The 17978-nt window shown below is 40.1% G+C and overlaps 1 protein-coding gene across 3 annotated transcripts in view; it reads left to right on the forward strand.

The window, feature by feature from the left end:
- Positions 1-17978, forward strand: part of DAAM2 (dishevelled associated activator of morphogenesis 2) — a 216431-nt gene that overhangs the window by 190250 nt on the left and 8203 nt on the right. For all 3 annotated transcript variants that reach the window (XM_015620851.3, XM_015620853.3, XM_015620854.1), the window contains 5 exons: positions 290-378; positions 1127-1295; positions 3061-3168; positions 4553-4613; positions 8223-8354. In XM_015620851.3, the coding sequence (XP_015476337.1) occupies positions 290-378; positions 1127-1295; positions 3061-3168; positions 4553-4613; positions 8223-8354 (559 nt within the window). The remainder of the gene's footprint in view (positions 1-289; positions 379-1126; positions 1296-3060; positions 3169-4552; positions 4614-8222; positions 8355-17978) is intronic.

A 17978-nucleotide genomic window follows, 5' to 3' on the forward strand; every position in this document is an offset into this window, starting at 1 on the left:
TCTTGTTCTGCTAATTGAGGTGTAGCTGGCATCTCCCATGACTCTTACATTTTGAATGTAGTGGGAATTCTTCCAGCTTCTTTTCAGTTGAGAGCAAAACATGACTTGAGGTCCCCCATTTTCATATCCAGGTTGATTATGCAGCATTATTTGTTTGAACTATGTCCATAATCCCATGCCTTGGCTTCATGGGACTGAACATCCAACCATTAGATTATATGGCGAGTATACTGGCCCTGGGCTTAAAGAGTTCCAGTTCAGTGTTGGCTTTCCTCTGCCCTTCATGCAGGATTGACCACTATCAGCAGCGGCTACAAGCATTATTCTTTAAGAAGAAGTTTCCAGAGAGGCTGGCAGAAGCAAAACCAAAAGTGGAAGGTATGGATAATAAAGCATTTGCTAGGAGTTGGGTAGAGGGGCAGGAAAGGTCAAGAGAGGCTTGTCTTCAAAGGAGATGCTGTTACATGCAAGTGTATTTGTAGAGCCAGTGAGCCCAAGGCATGTCATACCCTAAGAAATTAGTTCTGTCTGACATTCTTCTTTCACCCATTGACTTAATAAAGTCACTTTCATGATTGTTACATTGTAAATATGACCTGAAAACTATGACAGGCTGTGCTGAGCTGCCAATACTTTCATGGCCTTTCTGTGCAGGTCACCCTTCTTCTCACCCTCAAGTCCTTTCACCATCCCTCTTCAAAGGGCACTTAGAATAGATACTTCAGGACACTGATACTCTGGGAATGTATAACCTAGAAGCAGGGGAGGCATATGGCTTCTGTCCCACATGCATGGTTATTGCAGAGAAGAAGTGAGTGCATTCTACTCTGCATTTTCAGAAGAGCTCAAGCCTTCCCTCTGTTCTCACTGGCTGTGTTTTTCGAGTATGAAGTAACAGGAGAACAGCCTTGGTCCCATGTTCAGAGGAGCTTCCTACAAGTTCGATGTAGTGCATTTTCCTTCCAGTTGTCCTCATTCTCGGGTTGTGTGGGTGCAAGAAGGACAGACGCTGTTGCAGTATTTGTTGTGCAAATGGTATTCAGGGTATTTCAAATTATGGGCCCAAGCATGTTTTAAAAGCAGCCACTGTGCAATAACTTGCTTGTCTTTTTTCTCTCTCTTCAAGCCATTCTTCTGGCATCCAAAGAACTCATCCGAAGCAAGTGTTTGAGGCAGCTCTTGGAGGTAGTTCTTGCCTTTGGGAATTATATGAACAAGGGCCAGAGGGGAAGCGCTTATGGCTTCAAAGTCTCCAGCCTGAACAAAATTGTTGACACCAAATCCAGCATAGACAGGTAGGGTAAAAGGTCAAAAATACGTTGGTTACTGTGCTACTGCATCTCTTAGCATAACAGTGCAAATGGGTTTTTGTTTGGTTTTTGCTCTGTAGACAATTGAAAATAATATCTTACTTGGCATTTAAATAGTGATTTCAATTCTTAAATATTCTGCAGCAGTTACGACCAGCTATTAACACAGCAACCAAATTCTGCTGTTTCTCTGGATAATGTACATCTGATGTTGAATTGTGTTTCTGCAACCTTATGCATAGATGACAAAATGTATTTCACAAAAATTTAAATAAGTTTGGAGACAAGCAGGATTTCTGTGGAATTTGCTCTTTCTACCAAAGTTTTATGGCTGTGGTTTTCCAAAAAAAAGAAAACACACACAAAAAAATCTGAGCACAATTTTATGTCTCACGTGAAACATGGCACATGTTTTTGATGCAGGACTGTCACAAACTTTTTCTCTATGTACATCACTAATGAAACCACAAGGCATAACTCAGAGAAATGGATCCTGGTTGTATCATGGTTGAGCAGATAAGGAAATCAGCTAGTTTGGGAATGTGGAGCTTACTGTTCATTGATACAGACTGTAGGTCTTTATAGTCACTCTATGTTTTGCCCCAATCCCTATACTGATTCTGGAAATTAATCCAGCTGAGATTGGGCATAGAATATGACTTTTGGACTCCAGCAGAAGTAAGATTTTCCTTGGAGATCTCTTATGCAGGTTCTTACTAACTAGCACCTTCCTTGAATTTTAAGACCTGCTGAGACCATATTGTGGTTAAATTACTTCAGGCTGTGACAGAATGAACGATGGCAGTAAAATATCATAAGAAATTAATTCCTACCTAATAAAGTTTGAACTAACACAATACTGTTATGACTACCAAAATTTTTTTTCTGTATCCTAAGGCTAACCCTTGTATAGCTAATGTTAAACTCTTTTTTGCCTTAATGTATCAGGTTGATACATTTTGCCTTAAAAATCAGCTTGATTTTTCCATATATTAAATTGTCCTGTGCAGATTCGGTTCTCTTACCAGTTCCCAGCTCCCAGGCTCCAGTCTGTGTGAAGCAGTGGCCATCTGCTATCTTCCCTGTTATGGCTGTCTGTTCTCTTTACAAGCAGAATTCCTTGTTTACTTTACAAATTTCCTTAAACCTTCTGCATCCCTCATACATCTCAATTCTATCTGCTCCTACTTGGGCTGCCATTGGTTTTGTGTTAGTGAGCCTGACAACTACACATAAGCTCAACTGTTTCATTACTATGGTAGTTTTCTTTATAGCTTTTCCAACCTTCAGGAACCTTTTTTCTCTTCTTAGTTCTCAGCGGTTTTTTTCCCACTTTGCCTCTGAGGACAGCTTGCTTTTCCCTTAAAACTTAATGTCCCTTTAGTACTATTAGTTATTTATTCTCTGAAGTATCTGCTGAAAAATATTATGCTGTGTTATGCAATTTTCTTTTCTATTACACCATCTACACAGATGGATGGAAGCATGCTGGTATTTCCAGAATAAATTAGGATACAGTATATTGCTTGAGGTTTTAGGAAGGATGGTTCATAAAGGACTAATCCATTTCAGTCCTTCGTACTTTTCTTTCAGTAGCGCAGCTCCTAACTGCTGATGTATTGTTTATTTTGTTCAAACAAGCATATTTCCTATCCAGATATTTTTCACTGATTTGTCACAATCCTTTCACTGTCCTTTCCTTCTCATTACAATCTTCCTTCTCATTTCTTTGTTATTTTGTTTTCTTTAGAAACATTACACTCTTGCATTACTTAATTATGGTCTTTGAAAAGAATTATCCAGATATCCTAGATATCCAATCTGAGTTGCAGCATCTTCCAGAAGCAGCAAAAGTCAAGTAAGTCCAGTGCTATTATTTCTCAGAGCTGGAGTTCCCAGCGATTTTTGTTAACTTAGTTATATAATTAATTTTAATTTCTGTCTTCTAAACCCATGGCCAGCCTTACAGATGTAATAATGCCTTTGTTGTAGATAACTGAATCGATAGCTTTCAGATATGCCTGTATTTACTTTATTTCTGAATCAGACATTTTAACTAGACTGGCTGTTTTTTGTAATTCACCTACTATATTCTATGGTTGTTCATCAAAGTGTGATATTTTTTCTGGGTAATTGCAGGGTCAATTAGGCACAGAGGCTACAGTAAATCTTTTTCAGGAAGATTGTTCAAACTTTTGCATAAAACAGTCTTGCACAGAAATATGGAAAGCATCATACTTTCTGTAAAAAAGTCAATGGTCCATTTCTGGAAGTGTGAAAAATGAGTACAGAAGCCATACCCCAAAATATTAACTTTTTTTTTCTCTTTCCAAAGCACTGCTCAAAACATATTATGCATATTATTTACCCAGACATGATTCTTCATGTAAGGAACTAGTCCAACTAACAAAAGACAAGTGAAAAATGAATGTATTTTCACACTTAAAAGGCATTTATTAAAGCATTAATGGTATTTTTGAGATTTAAGATACTACTCCCCAATTATTTGGAGGGGATGCCTGCTGACTCACCAATAGGTGCTCACTAGTCATCTGGAAATGAAAGACTTATTTTGCTCACAAGCCCTAGGAAAAAAAGAAACTCACATTTATATATGATGAGCAGAAATTCAGTGTAACATTTGTGTCTAGGGAAACATGTATGAACATTAACAGTACATTTCTATGCTCAGTTACAGTGTAAGTTGGCCCAGACTACCATATGGTAAAAGTGCAGATGGAAAAAACAATATTTGGACTGAGAGGAAGAAAAAAAAATCACATGTAAATGTACTGCTAATGGGATTTAGTAGTTATGTGGTATAAGAATCATATGTAGAAATAATCTGAGACTCCAGTGATGTGTGTGCTAAAGCTGTGCTTCTTGCTTATGTGTCAGCTGATCACTGCAAGCTGGCTGTATGGCATACACTCCTGGTTGAAGGGTCAGGCTCAGCTAGCAGGGCAGATGTTCTGAGGGCAACCTCCCCTTCCCAGAAAAATCCCAGTCTTCAGTGTGACCACAGGCAAGCAGGGTCTGCCTCATCTTATATATCATACAAAAAGTAGTACGGAGCATCAACAGATCCCCTTCCACTCGTTTAGAGTCATCTGGCATGGCTGGTGCCGGAGGCCAGATACCAGACATGATGGGCCAGTGGTCTGTTCTGCTGCACAGTTCCTGTACCTCTGTGTAACACTGCTCTTTTTGTTTTATCTGCTCTGTGTCTGTCTCCTGTGCAGCCTGGTTGAGCTGGAGAAGGAAGTCAACAACATAAAGACTGGATTGAAAGCTGTTGAAACTGTAAGTATGTGAAGGTTTCCAAAGTGCCCCACTTACAATATCTCTCTCAGAATGAGGGGCATGATATATTTTATGATAACATAAAGTAGGCTTTCTTTTTTCATTCCATTCCATTCCAGAATGCATTAACCAAGAAAAAAACAAATAAAAGCTTCTCATGTGGAGCTCCTGCTGATTATCTTAGCTTAGAGTTAAGGCTAATGAAAAGCTTGTTTGGTATCAACCTGGAAGGTAAAAGGACAGTTTGACAATGGCATGGACTGAAAGAAGAAATAAGACTCATGCTCTTTCTTATTGAGGGATGGATGGCTGCTGAGCAAGTGTTTCACATGGCTCTTGGAGTAGTAGTAAGCAGGTAGTGCTCTGTTATATGCAACCCTAACCTCTATCCTAAGCACTCCTTGGAAAGGCAAAGGGAAGGATAGAAACTAGCTGAAGATGAAACATCTGAGCTGGCAAGCAAAGCAACAAGGGTGGGATTTTTCCAGCTACTACTGAAAACCAGTTGTTGGAAATTGCATTGGGTGATTTCTGTGCAAAGATTACCTATGTATAGGGTACTAACACAGAACCCTCCAGTCCTTCCCATTCACCTTGAGACAAGACAGTGATAAGTTCATTTTTCTTCCACATAACCTAAATTTGCTTTTGCCTCTGGGGTAGAGGAAGGTATCTTTGTCCTGTTAGCAGCCCTCAAGCTGTCTGGCTGTTGCCAGCATTTTATCATGTAATTAACCAGTGATCCTCCTATGAATAAAAAACCCCAAACTTTTCCAACCTTATTTCTGGATTGTTGGAGTATGGGAGAACACAGCAATGAGTACTGCTCCATACATGGAGTACAGTGTTTGGGAATTAAAAGCACTGTAAAGGGAAGGCTGACATGGAGTTCATGACATGGAGAGAAGCTCAGTTTTTGGCTGGGATAGACAATTCCCCTTTTTGAAATGTGAGTAGCTAATTCTGTTTTGCTTTTTTTCATTTTAATTGTATTTATAGTCTTTCAGATTATTTGTCTTTTTGCCTTGACAGCTGATTTTTCTTCTCTTTTCCATACATGGGTTCCATGGGCAGCCTCTCCTTCCCATACAGTCACCATCTTCTTGCCTCAGTCTCCTTCCTGCCATGGTGTTTTTCTTCTGAGGCTGCCAGCACCTCCTAGTCTGCTTGCTCAGTTCATGGTTTTCTGGCATGTAAAAAGCAGCACTATAGCAAGAATAGAAGATCACTGTCAGGTGGAAGGGGGAGGAGGGGAAGGTGTGATTCTTGATTCTATTCCAGTGTGTTCTCACTACAACCTTGGCTTCAGTAACTGGTGTTTCTTCAAGGCCCCTTAAGAATAGAAAGCTAAAAATAGTTTCACAGTCAGATGTTCTTAAAGGTATTATGGACCATTTGGCTTCCTGGATTTGCAGCTCACTTCTTTGTAAAAATAAGATACATTCATTTTCAAGACATTCATACGGTTGTTGCCTTTGTGTAGGATGCTTCCAGGACAGATAAGTAATGGAAGGGAATTTTGTCAGCAGAGGTCTTCTCTCACACAGCAAGGAGATCATAGCCACCAATTGAGAAATTACTACCATGGCTGAATCATTTCATCCTCTAGCAAACCAGCAGCCCAGCCCACCAGGACCAGTTCCAGCCTCTGTTGTGCTACTATGATTAGTAGAGACCATTTCTAGAAGATACAGAACAATTTGTTATTCTGTGGTGTTGCTCTCTGACTGATTACATAGTCATAGTGATTACTTGTGTGGGTTTAAAGTTTTCTTTGCACTTTGAGCCAATTATTCTGCAGGGAAGAACTGAATTTGAAATCGCAGACCATCTAATTTTAATTTTATTTGAAAAATACTGCTCCCCAGTAACAGTCCCAAATGCCATAGCTTTCAACAGTAAGATGACAGAATTGTTATACTCACTTGCCAGAGAAAGGGGGAAGGAGAGAGTAGAGCAACTATAACCTATAATAAGCTTCAAAATAAGGGAAAAGAGTGGCTGAAAAAAATATGCATAATTCTTAGAAGCATGTGAAGTGACATTTCTTGTATTTGTAAAGTTCATTTCAAAGGGATTGTAACAAACAAAATTCACTGCAAAATTATATACTGAGCAGTGTTCCCATGAGTGTTCCTTGTGATGTGTTAGGAAAACCACTGGAGAAGAGGATGTAATACAAAACAGGGGAAGTAGCATTTCTTCATTGTGGGCTTTCTCTGGCCACCTCCTTATGGCTTTTCCTGCCCCTTTTCCTCTTTGTGGTCTTTCTTTGGGGTGGTTACATTCTCTTTCCAATCCACACCAGAGCAAAAGATATATCATGTCAGATTTTAGATTGTTGACCGCCAGAGTAATTTTTGGCATTCAGCAGCACTGTGTGGAGCAAATTCCAAGATGTTTCTCAGCATGGATGCTTATAAACCTACCCACAGGTGCTTAAAATCCTACCCATTTGGCTCTGTGAACTACTGTTTTGACAACCAGTAACAGAGAGTACCCAACATGCATAGAGCTAGAGTTGCAGCCAGCACAAAATTTTTTTTTTTTCCAAAGGGAACATAAGGTCACATTGTAACTTGACTTGCTGCTTCATGCTGCTCTCCCTATAGGGAAAGTCAGGCTTTATCATTCCCACTGATTATTCATCTGAGAATAAATATGAGGTCCAGATTACAATTTCATTGTCCTCATGAGACTGTCAACAGTACACAAGCCAAGTGCAGGCACAAGAGACATCAGTCTCACTATAAATTAGTCATTTTGAGGAGCTCTGTAGCTCTCTCCATGTTTCAAGCATGATGATTAAAGTAAGGTAAGAGATAGCTATGGGTAATCTTGGCTTAAAACTAAAATACTTGAGCCAGAAAGAAAGAATCTTGAAATCAATTTTTTTTCTTGTTGTAGGTAGCAGACAAATAGATCTTTGTTTTCTATGATCTTATGTATTGTTTTTTCTTTTACCATCATGGTAAAAGAAAAAACAATAGCCCCAGTTTATAACACGGTCACTTTTCACTTAACACACATCCAAGCTAATGCTTAGCAGGATGCTAACAAATGTTGTACCTGGCATCTGTCTACTTGTTCTTCAGTGGGAGAACCAATTTTGATGTCTTTTTTGCTGTTCACCTGGTGCTTTTCAGAGAAATAAAGAGGAGATCTAGAGCACATTTTCCCAAGTATACAACATTTTGATTGACCATGGGAAGAGATGATGGAGCAAAACTCTTTTTTAAAAATCCTAAAGTCCCTTGCTACACAGAGCTCTTTATCATTTGTCATTTTGTATAGGAAAAAAAATTGCAGCACTTCATGTAGTTGATGCTCAAATTATAAAGTTGCTTTGGAAACTTTGCATGTTGATGGCTTTCTTGGGAGTGGTTGTTGTTTGAAGATAAGTTAAACTGTAACCAGGACCTTCTTTCATCCCACCTTGACCTCCCCTCTCTCATCTAAAAACTTCTTAGTGAGAAAGTGATTTCTAAGTTAGAACTCTGGATGAATGTGGGAGCAGAGTATCCTCTGCAGTGAGTGAAACAGATGGACTTCCTCATCACTGAGGAATCTTTGACACTTGCCTGTCTCTAGCTCTTACTTCTTTTTCAGGAACTGGATTACCAGAAGAGACGTATGCAAGAATCAGGGGACAGGTTTGTTCCCGTGATGAGTGATTTCATCACTGTGGCCAGTTTCAGCTTCTCAGAGTTAGAAGACCTTCTCAATGAGGCTAGAGACAAGGTAAGAGTTCCTTTTGAAGTGAATAGAGTTTCACCAGCTCAGTCAAAAGCCTGAATTAAAATGGAAACAGCAATTTAAGGTGCTGGGACTACAGTGAAAACTTAATAGACACTGAAAATTGTTTAGGCTGAAGTTTCTTATTTTTTCTAATGTGGTCTGTATCCATTTAGAATATATTTTAGGATTAAAAGAAGGATCAGTGCTCTTACTCACTTCTTTCTAATCTTCCTTAACATTATTCTTGTGTGGCATAGAATTGCAATGGCAAAATCCATAACAGGATACCACACCTTGCCACAGTGTGGAAGCAAAGACTTTGTATCTCTTTATCTTTTCCTTCTGACTGCATTCCACTATGCTCATTCAGCTGGGGATATCCGTGCTTTGTTTCTTTCCTTTAAAAATGTACCTGGTAGTTTGGTGTTCTGGTTTCAGCTAAGATGGAGTTAATTTTCTTCTTAGTGGCTGGTACAGTGCTATACCAGCTATGCTTGATCTTATCCACTTCTCTATTACTAAGTGTATTTCAGTAGAAAGGTAGAAATCCCAAACACGTGTGGTTTGTCTGAAGTTCATACACACCCAGAACCATGTCCATGTTATTCTCCAGGTGCTGCAATTGTAACTTTTCTCTAAAAAGTCCTTTTTCTATTTCTCTGTTTCTGTTGCATCTCTTCTGTATTTTTCTTTTTATTCTTGGATTTTTCAGCCTCCTTTGGACTGAATTCTTTTGGGATCCTCCCTCGTGGGAGCCCTGCTTATCTCAGTTCTTATGATTCGAAGAAAATTCCCAAGCTCATTAGAATCTTGTTTCTTGTGTTTATTAGAAGGTCATCACAAAACTTAACAGGTCTCTTCAGGCTGGCTACACAAGGTTAATCTTTGCCATCTGGTACATTTCTTTCTTCTGATGATACAAACAAGGCCTTGTGGCACACTTCCTCTCTGATGCACAAAATGGCCCCGAAATACGCAGTTCTTTTATCTTTATACCTATTTTGTGGTTTTAAAGCAGTAACTAAAAAATTACTAGAAAACTTACTTATTTCTTGCTGTGAGATATGGATTAGAACAAGAGCAAAACAGGCTTAAAACTTAAAAGGAATAAAGAAAGTTTATTAACAAAACTACAAGAATAAGAACACCAGAATAAACTTCCAGAAAACTCCTTTATCCCCCACTACCCAACCATTTCCTTGTTCACATGACAACATAGAGACAAAAAACTTTGGAAATTTGGTGTTTAAAACAGTCCCAATTCCTGCGACAGTCTTTTCAACAGCCTTTGTAGAGAAACAGAAGTATTCATCTGCTAATCTATGGAGTTTCTCACAAGAAAGCTATTTCTGTTATAGCTTTCTATTTTTCTGACGCCAGCTGCCCGGAAATCCTGTCATCAGTTCAATCCTCCCATTTCACATCATTCTGAGGTCAGTGAGTCTAGGGATGTCATTTTTTAAGGATGAGTTATTCAAAGGCAAAAGTTCTCTTCATCTGTCTTTGTGTGCTTCTCTGGAAACAGAAGTTTTCTCTTTGCATTTACAACGGCCCCAAATCTTCAACTATTACTTCTCCCCCCCTCTGTTCCAGCACCTCACTGTATCACAGTTACTCTACCTTTTGCTCAAAATCCACACTTTGAACACTCTATTCCTCCCAATATACTCTGTCATGAATTAAAGGAGTTTTTTCCAGAACACTATTGTCCATCTTCATAGCTTTAACAGAAAAATATTTCAGCTTATAAAGCATCTCCTTATTCTCTACCTCTTCTGAAGCTTAATTCTTTTCTTTACTGTCTCTAATAGTTTATGAAGTCTCTTTACATGTTGATTACTCTCTTTTTCTTTCTCTGGAAAAAAAGGATTAATCTGCAAGTCTCATCTGAGTAATGAAATAGTTAAAATCTTACCCAGGTTTTGTAGATTGTTCTGTGATCTCTGCTGGAGCAGCGGCTGGAGCTGTCTGCGATGGAAGATTCTTCATGGCTGCTCTGGAGAGTGTGGTCCCTGTCTCAGCTCACCGCAGATCAAGAGCTTTTTTCTTTCTTTACTCGGCAGTCTCTGGTGAATTCAGTTACGGCAAAAAAAAACTGCAGCTGAGCCAGGGACCAGCCTGGCCAGGCCAGAGCCTGGGGCAAGCCCCGCAGGCCCCATCTCCCGGCCAGGAGCCGTGGCAGGCCCAGCCCAGCCCCTGCTTGGGCCACATGGCATGGACAGGGGAACGGGAGGCCAGCTGGAGCTCTGTTACCTTTCACAGCCAGGAAACAAAGAGACAAAGAAATTCCCAGGCTTAGGTCTTAAGGTGGTGTTCACAGGTTGATCTCTTTTCAATGGTTAAAACTGCTGTCAATTCTTAGAAATGGCCAGCTGTTGGCTAGGAGAAAAAACTCCCATCAGCCTCCAGCGGTTTTAACTTCCTTAAGAGTTTCTCTTTGTTTTATTAAATGCCAGTCTATCACACTATTTTTACCCAATTAACAATAGACACGTAAATTATTTTTCTTAATGACCCAATGACCCATCACCTCTGTGAGGCACTGCGGCATTCTCTGTCCAATCACTTACTACTACTACCCAAAAACCTCTAGGAGAAGAACATGAAGAAGAAAGAAGGGACAAGAGACAACACCCTAAATTTTCCATCTTGTCTCCTCTAAACTTTTTCACCCAGTGATTTAAAAAAACTTTCTAATCTACACACACTTTTAGCTTTTTCTATCTAACTTTAACAGTTGTTCTCATGTATCACCATGAAAACATGCTCATGAATTTCATGTTATATGAAATTCAGTGTTTTTCTGGATCTTAAAACTAAGTATCAGAAACAAGGGCACACACTCTGTATCTCAGACTCCAACAGCAATCGTTTTGTCCTTTCACTGTCTGCATCTCCAGTACCAGATTGGTACACCTAAGGAGTGCTTGTTCTTCGCTCATGGCCAGCACTAATCCTGCTTGTCTCTCAGCTGAAAGAGGAAGAATTTGTATTTATTAAAACATCATAAGCATATGAAAATGTTTAGTGAAGAGCAAGTTTTAAAGTAAATTATATGTAATGGCAAATCTGTCCTTGTTGGTTGGCATGTTAAAAGTTCTTGGCTACATGAAGCAAAGTGTTATTTCTTTTGGATTGAATTGTTTCCACTCTGGTGTCAGTCCTTATAGTGTTAAAGGACCTATTGCATTACTAATGAAAGCTATGCTGTTGGATGAGTAGGCCTTAGATTTTGAAAATATAGACTGAGGATCTTGACAGTAAAGCTCCTCATTCATCTAGTTCCTCTGCAGTAGTGTTATTTTGTGATTCAAAAACATTTTCTTACTGTGGAGATAAACTTGGTAATAGTGACTTGCAACTGCAAACACAGGAGCCACCTGTGTCAGTAAGGACTGCCCTGGCAAACACCAGTGGGGCAGTAGCTATTGCAACACTCAGAGGGCAAAGCTGGGCAGTCTAACACCACTGAGGCAGTAAAAAATTCTGGGGAGAATAACACGACTAATTTTTTCATAGTATCATAGAATGGTTTGGATTGGAAGGGACCTTAAAAATAGTCTAGTTCCAATCTTCTTCCCCCAGCCATAGGCAGGGAAACCTCCCACTAGACTGGGTTGCTCAGAGCCCCCTCCAGCCTGGCCTTGAACACTTCCATTTTTCATTTTTGTCATGTTGCTGAAGAAAATACTATTTCCAGTATAATAATGTTCACACCATACTGGCTTTCTAAGCACAAAAAATATTTTACATTCTGTGACCCCACTAAATTTACTGAGAAAAACTTGGTTTTCTCTGGTTTGGGGACTTCTGTATTATGACTGGGTAAATTTTTCAGCTTCAATATAGTTACGAACACATTTCCCTCTGTCTATGGCTTAGACACTTTTGGTTTGGTGTTAAAGACGGTGGTGCTCCTTTCTTTTTGGCACACCAGGACAAAAACCCAGTTCATTTCCTCTATAAGTTCAGTTGGGGGTTAAAAACCAGCAAGTGGTACATGTCCAGCATAGCAATGAAATATCCTTGATCAGACACTTGCAGGAAAAATGCCATTCTTTTGCTTTAAAAATAACCAGAAATCCCTGCAAACAGACCACTGTGTCTGGAAGGTGTTGCACACTTTTTTAGACATGACCAACATAAAGCAGTCAACATAAAGAGATGTTTTATTTTAATGACTATAACATGCTTAGGAAACATTACTTTCTCCTCACACGCCCTTGCTATGTTTGAACACACACCATTCCAACTTTTGCTCAACCTCTGGCTTTGGTTCTTCCACTGGCAAAGAGCTGCTTTTAGACTCCAGTAAGGGAACTGTCTGTCCTTACCAGTGTTGAGCTATTTCTTGTGTTTGCTTCATATTATTTTGGCCCTCTCTTCTTCCCCTTGTTCCTCTTTTCTTTCTTAAAAAAAAACGGGGAAAAAAAAGGAAAAAGAAAGCTGGAAATTTTCAATGAACCAGATGTGCTTTGCAAAGTTTATAGCATCTCCCAACTTCAGTGGGCTCTCTGTGCTTGTTGAATCACAAACTTTTTTCTTACCACAGAAACATAATGAAACTAGGCAATTAAAGGAAGAGAAGGACCAAGAAATCTGATTATCCTGTTCTTTTTTTGATTTCCCAAAGCAAAGCAAATTAAGCAAAAAAAGTAGTGGGGCAGGGAGGACTTTGAAACATAACCAAATAAGCCTAGGAAGAACTGGTCTGACTCACAGAGTTATTAATAATAATGAAGCCCTAGTTTTAACAGCTGGAGGTGGATATCCTAAATATAGTTGTGGCTAATTGATTATCACGAGTTAATCAAATTCATGTTTCCTCAGCTGGGATTTAAAACAATATAACTTACCTTTTCAAACTGGGGAAGTTTTTAATATATTTTTAAACTTTTTCAATATTACCAAAAGTTATTTCTTTAGTTATGGAAACAATGCATTACCAGGGCATGATGTTGACCTCAGCAGACACTATTTTTCACAATTGCATGCAGTACCTTCTCGCACTACTGGGAATGGCGAGAAGCGCAACACGGACTCTCTTGTGAGTTGAACAGGAGAGCTAGGTTTATTACCTCAGATCTTTTATAAACCGATATGCGGAAGTACAGAAAGGTAAAACTCTTATTGGTTAGTAAACTAACCATTACCATCATTGGTCAGTGGTGTACACCACCCCTCGACCTTCTCTTGCAAGAAAACAAGAGACTGACAAACAGCACCTGCAAGGCTGTCTTCTATCTCTGAGGATTGTTTTAATTCCTCATTATGATTTCCCAGGCCGCTTTATCAGGTGAGTCTGAGAAAGTTATGTGGCCTGTTTTTCCAATGGCACTGTGCTCCCTGCTTTTGTTCATATTTAGTATCCATAATACCTTTTTGGCCTTTTTGCTCAAACAGAACCATTCAAAGTCAGTGGCCGTGGAGAGGAAGTGATATTTTAAATTTAAGGGACCAGGTTGTCAGGTGCAGGCATCCATGTTTGCAGAGGACGTATTGTAACTGTACTTATCTTCATGCAGTAAACAGATGGTTTGGTTAAGAACTGATTGAAAACCTAGACCAACTCTCTAAGCATGCTTTCTAGTACAGCTGGTCCTTGTTCTTTTTGTGTTTTTCTCACTTTCAATACCACTTTATAAGGGAGTATGTAGATTAGATCAAGAGATAATGTTTTCTGCCATTTCCCATAAACTGGAAGGTAGGGGCAGGAAAGTGAAACTCTGCCCTGGAAACCTTCACCAATTTTTATGTGTTTGAACAGATGAAAAATTGATTTATTTTTTTTTTTACATAAGAAAGAGGTTGAATTGTATTCATAAATTTTTTTTCTCTGTTTCCTGTGGGGAAGCAATGAAAATGCCCAAGCAGAGGAAGAATAATCTCCTATGGTATGAATTTTATTTTTCTATTTGAAAAAGGTGACATTTGTCCTATATGAAGCTTTACTATGTACTAAAATATTGACAGGTTAGTGAACTTAGATCACTAGATTTCCTCAGAACTGTTCTGCTTTATGCTTGGTTTATAACAAACCTGTTTTTAAGACACTTTGGATCTTGTTAGGAGTACAAAGTCTGCTTGGTCAGTTATTGCCATTCCTGTGCTAAATGTCAAACCTAAGCCTCTCTAGAGACTCTGTAGAGACTACTGCCTGGGCAAGTGTGTAGGAAAAGAGTCTATTCTCAGTCTTTCTGATGACAGTTCCTCTCAAGTAAGGTATTTATCATGATGGAGAAAGGAGTTCAGAATCTGCACCTATATTTAATAAGCTTAGCACCTACAGTAGCCGTTTTGAAGAACAGAAAGGCAGTGAAAGCCTGCTGAGTGAAAACTATTTAAGAAAATAGTCATTAATGGCAGAATGCTATGAAGCAAAATAAATACTGTAATCTAAGTGCCAGTTATAGGCTGTGCACTTCAGTTGTGCATTTTGGGGACTAGTGTTTTCTGTCAGCCACTGGGAGAAAAAAATAAGGAACGTATAGGACAGAGACTGAGAAAGTCAAGATGAGGTATACTACAAAAGACACCACCAGCCATTTGGTAAATAAATCACATAGCTGTAGTACAATAACTTAGAACTTCAGATGCTGCAGTGCAGGTTGGCATTTCACATGAGAAATGTTTAAAGCACCTGTAACTCAATGTAACTGTTAAATTCCTGGCAGAATCCTTTAAGAGCATTTAATTACAAGAAGAGCTGGACCCAGCCCTGCCTGAAATTGGCAGGTCTCTTTCCATTAACTATCTGAATTTGTCCCATAAAGAGAAAAGACCTTCCTCAATGCTAATTTGGTGTCTTCATAAGAGCACACTCAAGAGTACTTGTCTGGGGAATACAGTTCATGTTCTATGGCTGCATGGTATAATTTAGTTTTGTATTGGCTACTCCCACTAGAGCAGACAGCAGGAATTTTTTGTCATAGCTGTTTTCTGTCCTCCTCATAGAGCCCCATTCCTGCCATTTCCAGAGGTCTTCTGCCACTGTTTAACATTTTGTAGGCAAGCACAGCAAAGTTGGTGTGTGCTGCTGCCCTGCTTACCCTCTCCTTGCTAAAATGGCCTTTTAAAATAAACAACTGTATAAACAATTTGCTTTGCCAAGAGGATAAATTCAATGGAAAGTTTGGCAGAGGAAACAGAACTGGCACTGAGTTTGTGGACCTGTTATGTCATGGAGCTTGGGGGCCCTTATGGTGCAGAAGTGAATTTTTTAATGAAAAAATATATACCATTCTGTGTTACAGTGGAAAACCTGCTGAAACACAGTTTTCCAATTTGCTTTTGCCCATGCCGTCTGTCCCCAAATGACTTCAGGAGTAAGCAAGTTTCACCCCTTGTTCCACAATATTAGAGAACATCACAAAATTCTGGGAAGCATTTTTCATGCATGAGGACTTAGCTACAGATTTCACAACTGTGCGTGAGAGCTAGTGTTGTTTGGCAGGGAATCTGTCCATGGAGTAGTCAAGCAATCTGTCCACAATGACACAAATCCCGTGACAGTGAGCAGAAGAGAGGGCTGGGATACAGAGCAGCTTGGTCTGTGCCACTCTGCCTCTTAATGCCCTGAGTGAGGCAGGCAGTGTGTTTTTAGCCACTGTGGGCAGGTAGAAGCCTGGGCTTTGTAACAGCATTGTGGAAGCTGTCTGCAGCAGCTCACTGCCCCTCATCCCAGCACCGGTGCTTTGGAAAAAAGCACACGTGGTCGCAGAACCAGAATTACAGAGAAGTAGAAGTAATAAAGCCAGAGGGGTCTGTTGTAGTTTGAACAGTGAAAAGACAGCACATCTCTCTTTACAGTAGGGCATTACATTAGTGCAGTGCCCTACAGATATGAACAACTGTCTATTTGCCATTTGTTATATCAGATTAGTGGGGTGACATTTTCTGTTCTGTAACAAATGGAGAACACAAGACTCAGAAAGTAAGTATGAGTTCCCAAGCCACACCATGGGCAGAGCTGGCAGCAGAAGCTGGATCTCCTGACTTGCCTTCCTCTGCTAAGTCAGCTTTTTTTCCAGAGAGGATAGAAAAAGAAAGAGAATGTTTATTTCAGTGAACTCCAGATTTTTCCTTTTATAGTTTTTTTAGGTCATCCAGCTCACAGATTTTTTTGCTTTTCATCTTTCACTGCTTTATAGTAAGTGATTGTGACCACCTAAGCTCTGTGTTACAGGGCAGCAAAGACAGGCTGTTCTCTGCTTCCTTTTGCTGCTGCTTAGAACCCACAACACTCTGTACTCATGTGTCTGAAAGGCTCCCAGGCTGCTGAGTCTTTCCAGCCCAGCAACACTGTTCCTCCTCGGAGTGGCACTGGGGAGGCAGTGGCAAAAGCCCCTCTTGCCAGTATGGCAGGAACTAGCTGGTGCTAGCAGTTGGGTGAAAGGCCTTGTGCAGAACATTTGCAGACAACACCACTCTCTAAAGGAGATTTCCATGTATGTAGGATCCAAGAGCCCAAGGCAAGGAACCCCCTGCCTTTTCAACCTCCAGCTTCCTTAAGTGACTAGGAAACTCCTGTGGACATTCATGGACTCAACCAGCTCATTTTTGTGTGCCCCCTCACTCACCTTTGCTGAGCACAGGAGGAACATGGGGTGGAGGCAGTGCATTGCAAGGTGCAAGAGTCTGTGGGCTGCCCCTGACTTCAGGCTTTGCAGCAGTTGGACAAGCTTTCCTTCTACCTGGCAGCTCTGGTCACTGCTCTTAATTTATGCTTTACTTTCAATTTTCACAGGAGTTAATGACAAATTAAGTGGGAAGAGATTCCAGGTAGCACATCCAATGTGAGCAATGAGCTTCAGGTGCTCTGTGTGTTCAAGCAGTGGTGGCAATTCTGTGCTGAAGTCTTTAGCTGGCATTTCCCTGCCTCCCTGGCTGATTGTCACACTGGAGCAAGCAAGACAAGAAAATAGAGCATATTGAGGTGCTTTATCTCCCTCTGTGATATTAACAACCTGTATTGTCTCTGACAAAGCACTGGTGCTGGTTCAGTGTGGATTACGGTAGACCGCTGCACTTTCAAAGAGCCTGTGTGTATATTATATGCAGAAAAAGTTACAGAGAGGGGTGGGGAGAGGGTATAGGTGTGCATACTTGTGTGTAGGTCTTCAGAGGCTTCAGAGAAAAGGTGCTGAACAAAGAAGTAATCTGTTGCTGTTTCTGTGTAGTGTTTCCTTCAACTCCTGCCATGTTTGGTAGCTCAAAGTAAACTTGTATTTTTCCAACACTTTTTTTCCAAAATTCTTTGGGTTTCATTGTTTCTGGCTGAGAACCCTTTTTAAAGAAAGAAAAGAGAATCTATTGCTTCAAACTGCCTTGTGGACCTGGCAGTGATAGCAGGAGAGGACTGTTGAGGGGAGACGCTGAATCTCTCAGGCTGTGCCAGAAAGAGGTTGCTTTCCTTGGAGATTTCTTCCTCCTGCAGTTGAGTGGGAGACATTGTTTATGCTTTACCTGGTACAGCGCCAGAAGGGTTTTTAAGACCTGCTTCCAAACACATTTTGTGCTGGGATCAGAGTCTGAACTGTTCTTACTGTCTTTTCCATTCTCCAAAAGCACCCACATAAGAAAGGGGAAACTGGGGCTGTATTACTATGAGCTAAATACATGCATGAG

This window comes from Parus major, chromosome 3 (assembly GCF_001522545.3).
Source record: "Parus major isolate Abel chromosome 3, Parus_major1.1, whole genome shotgun sequence".
Classification (NCBI taxonomy): Eukaryota; Metazoa; Chordata; class Aves; order Passeriformes; family Paridae; genus Parus; species Parus major.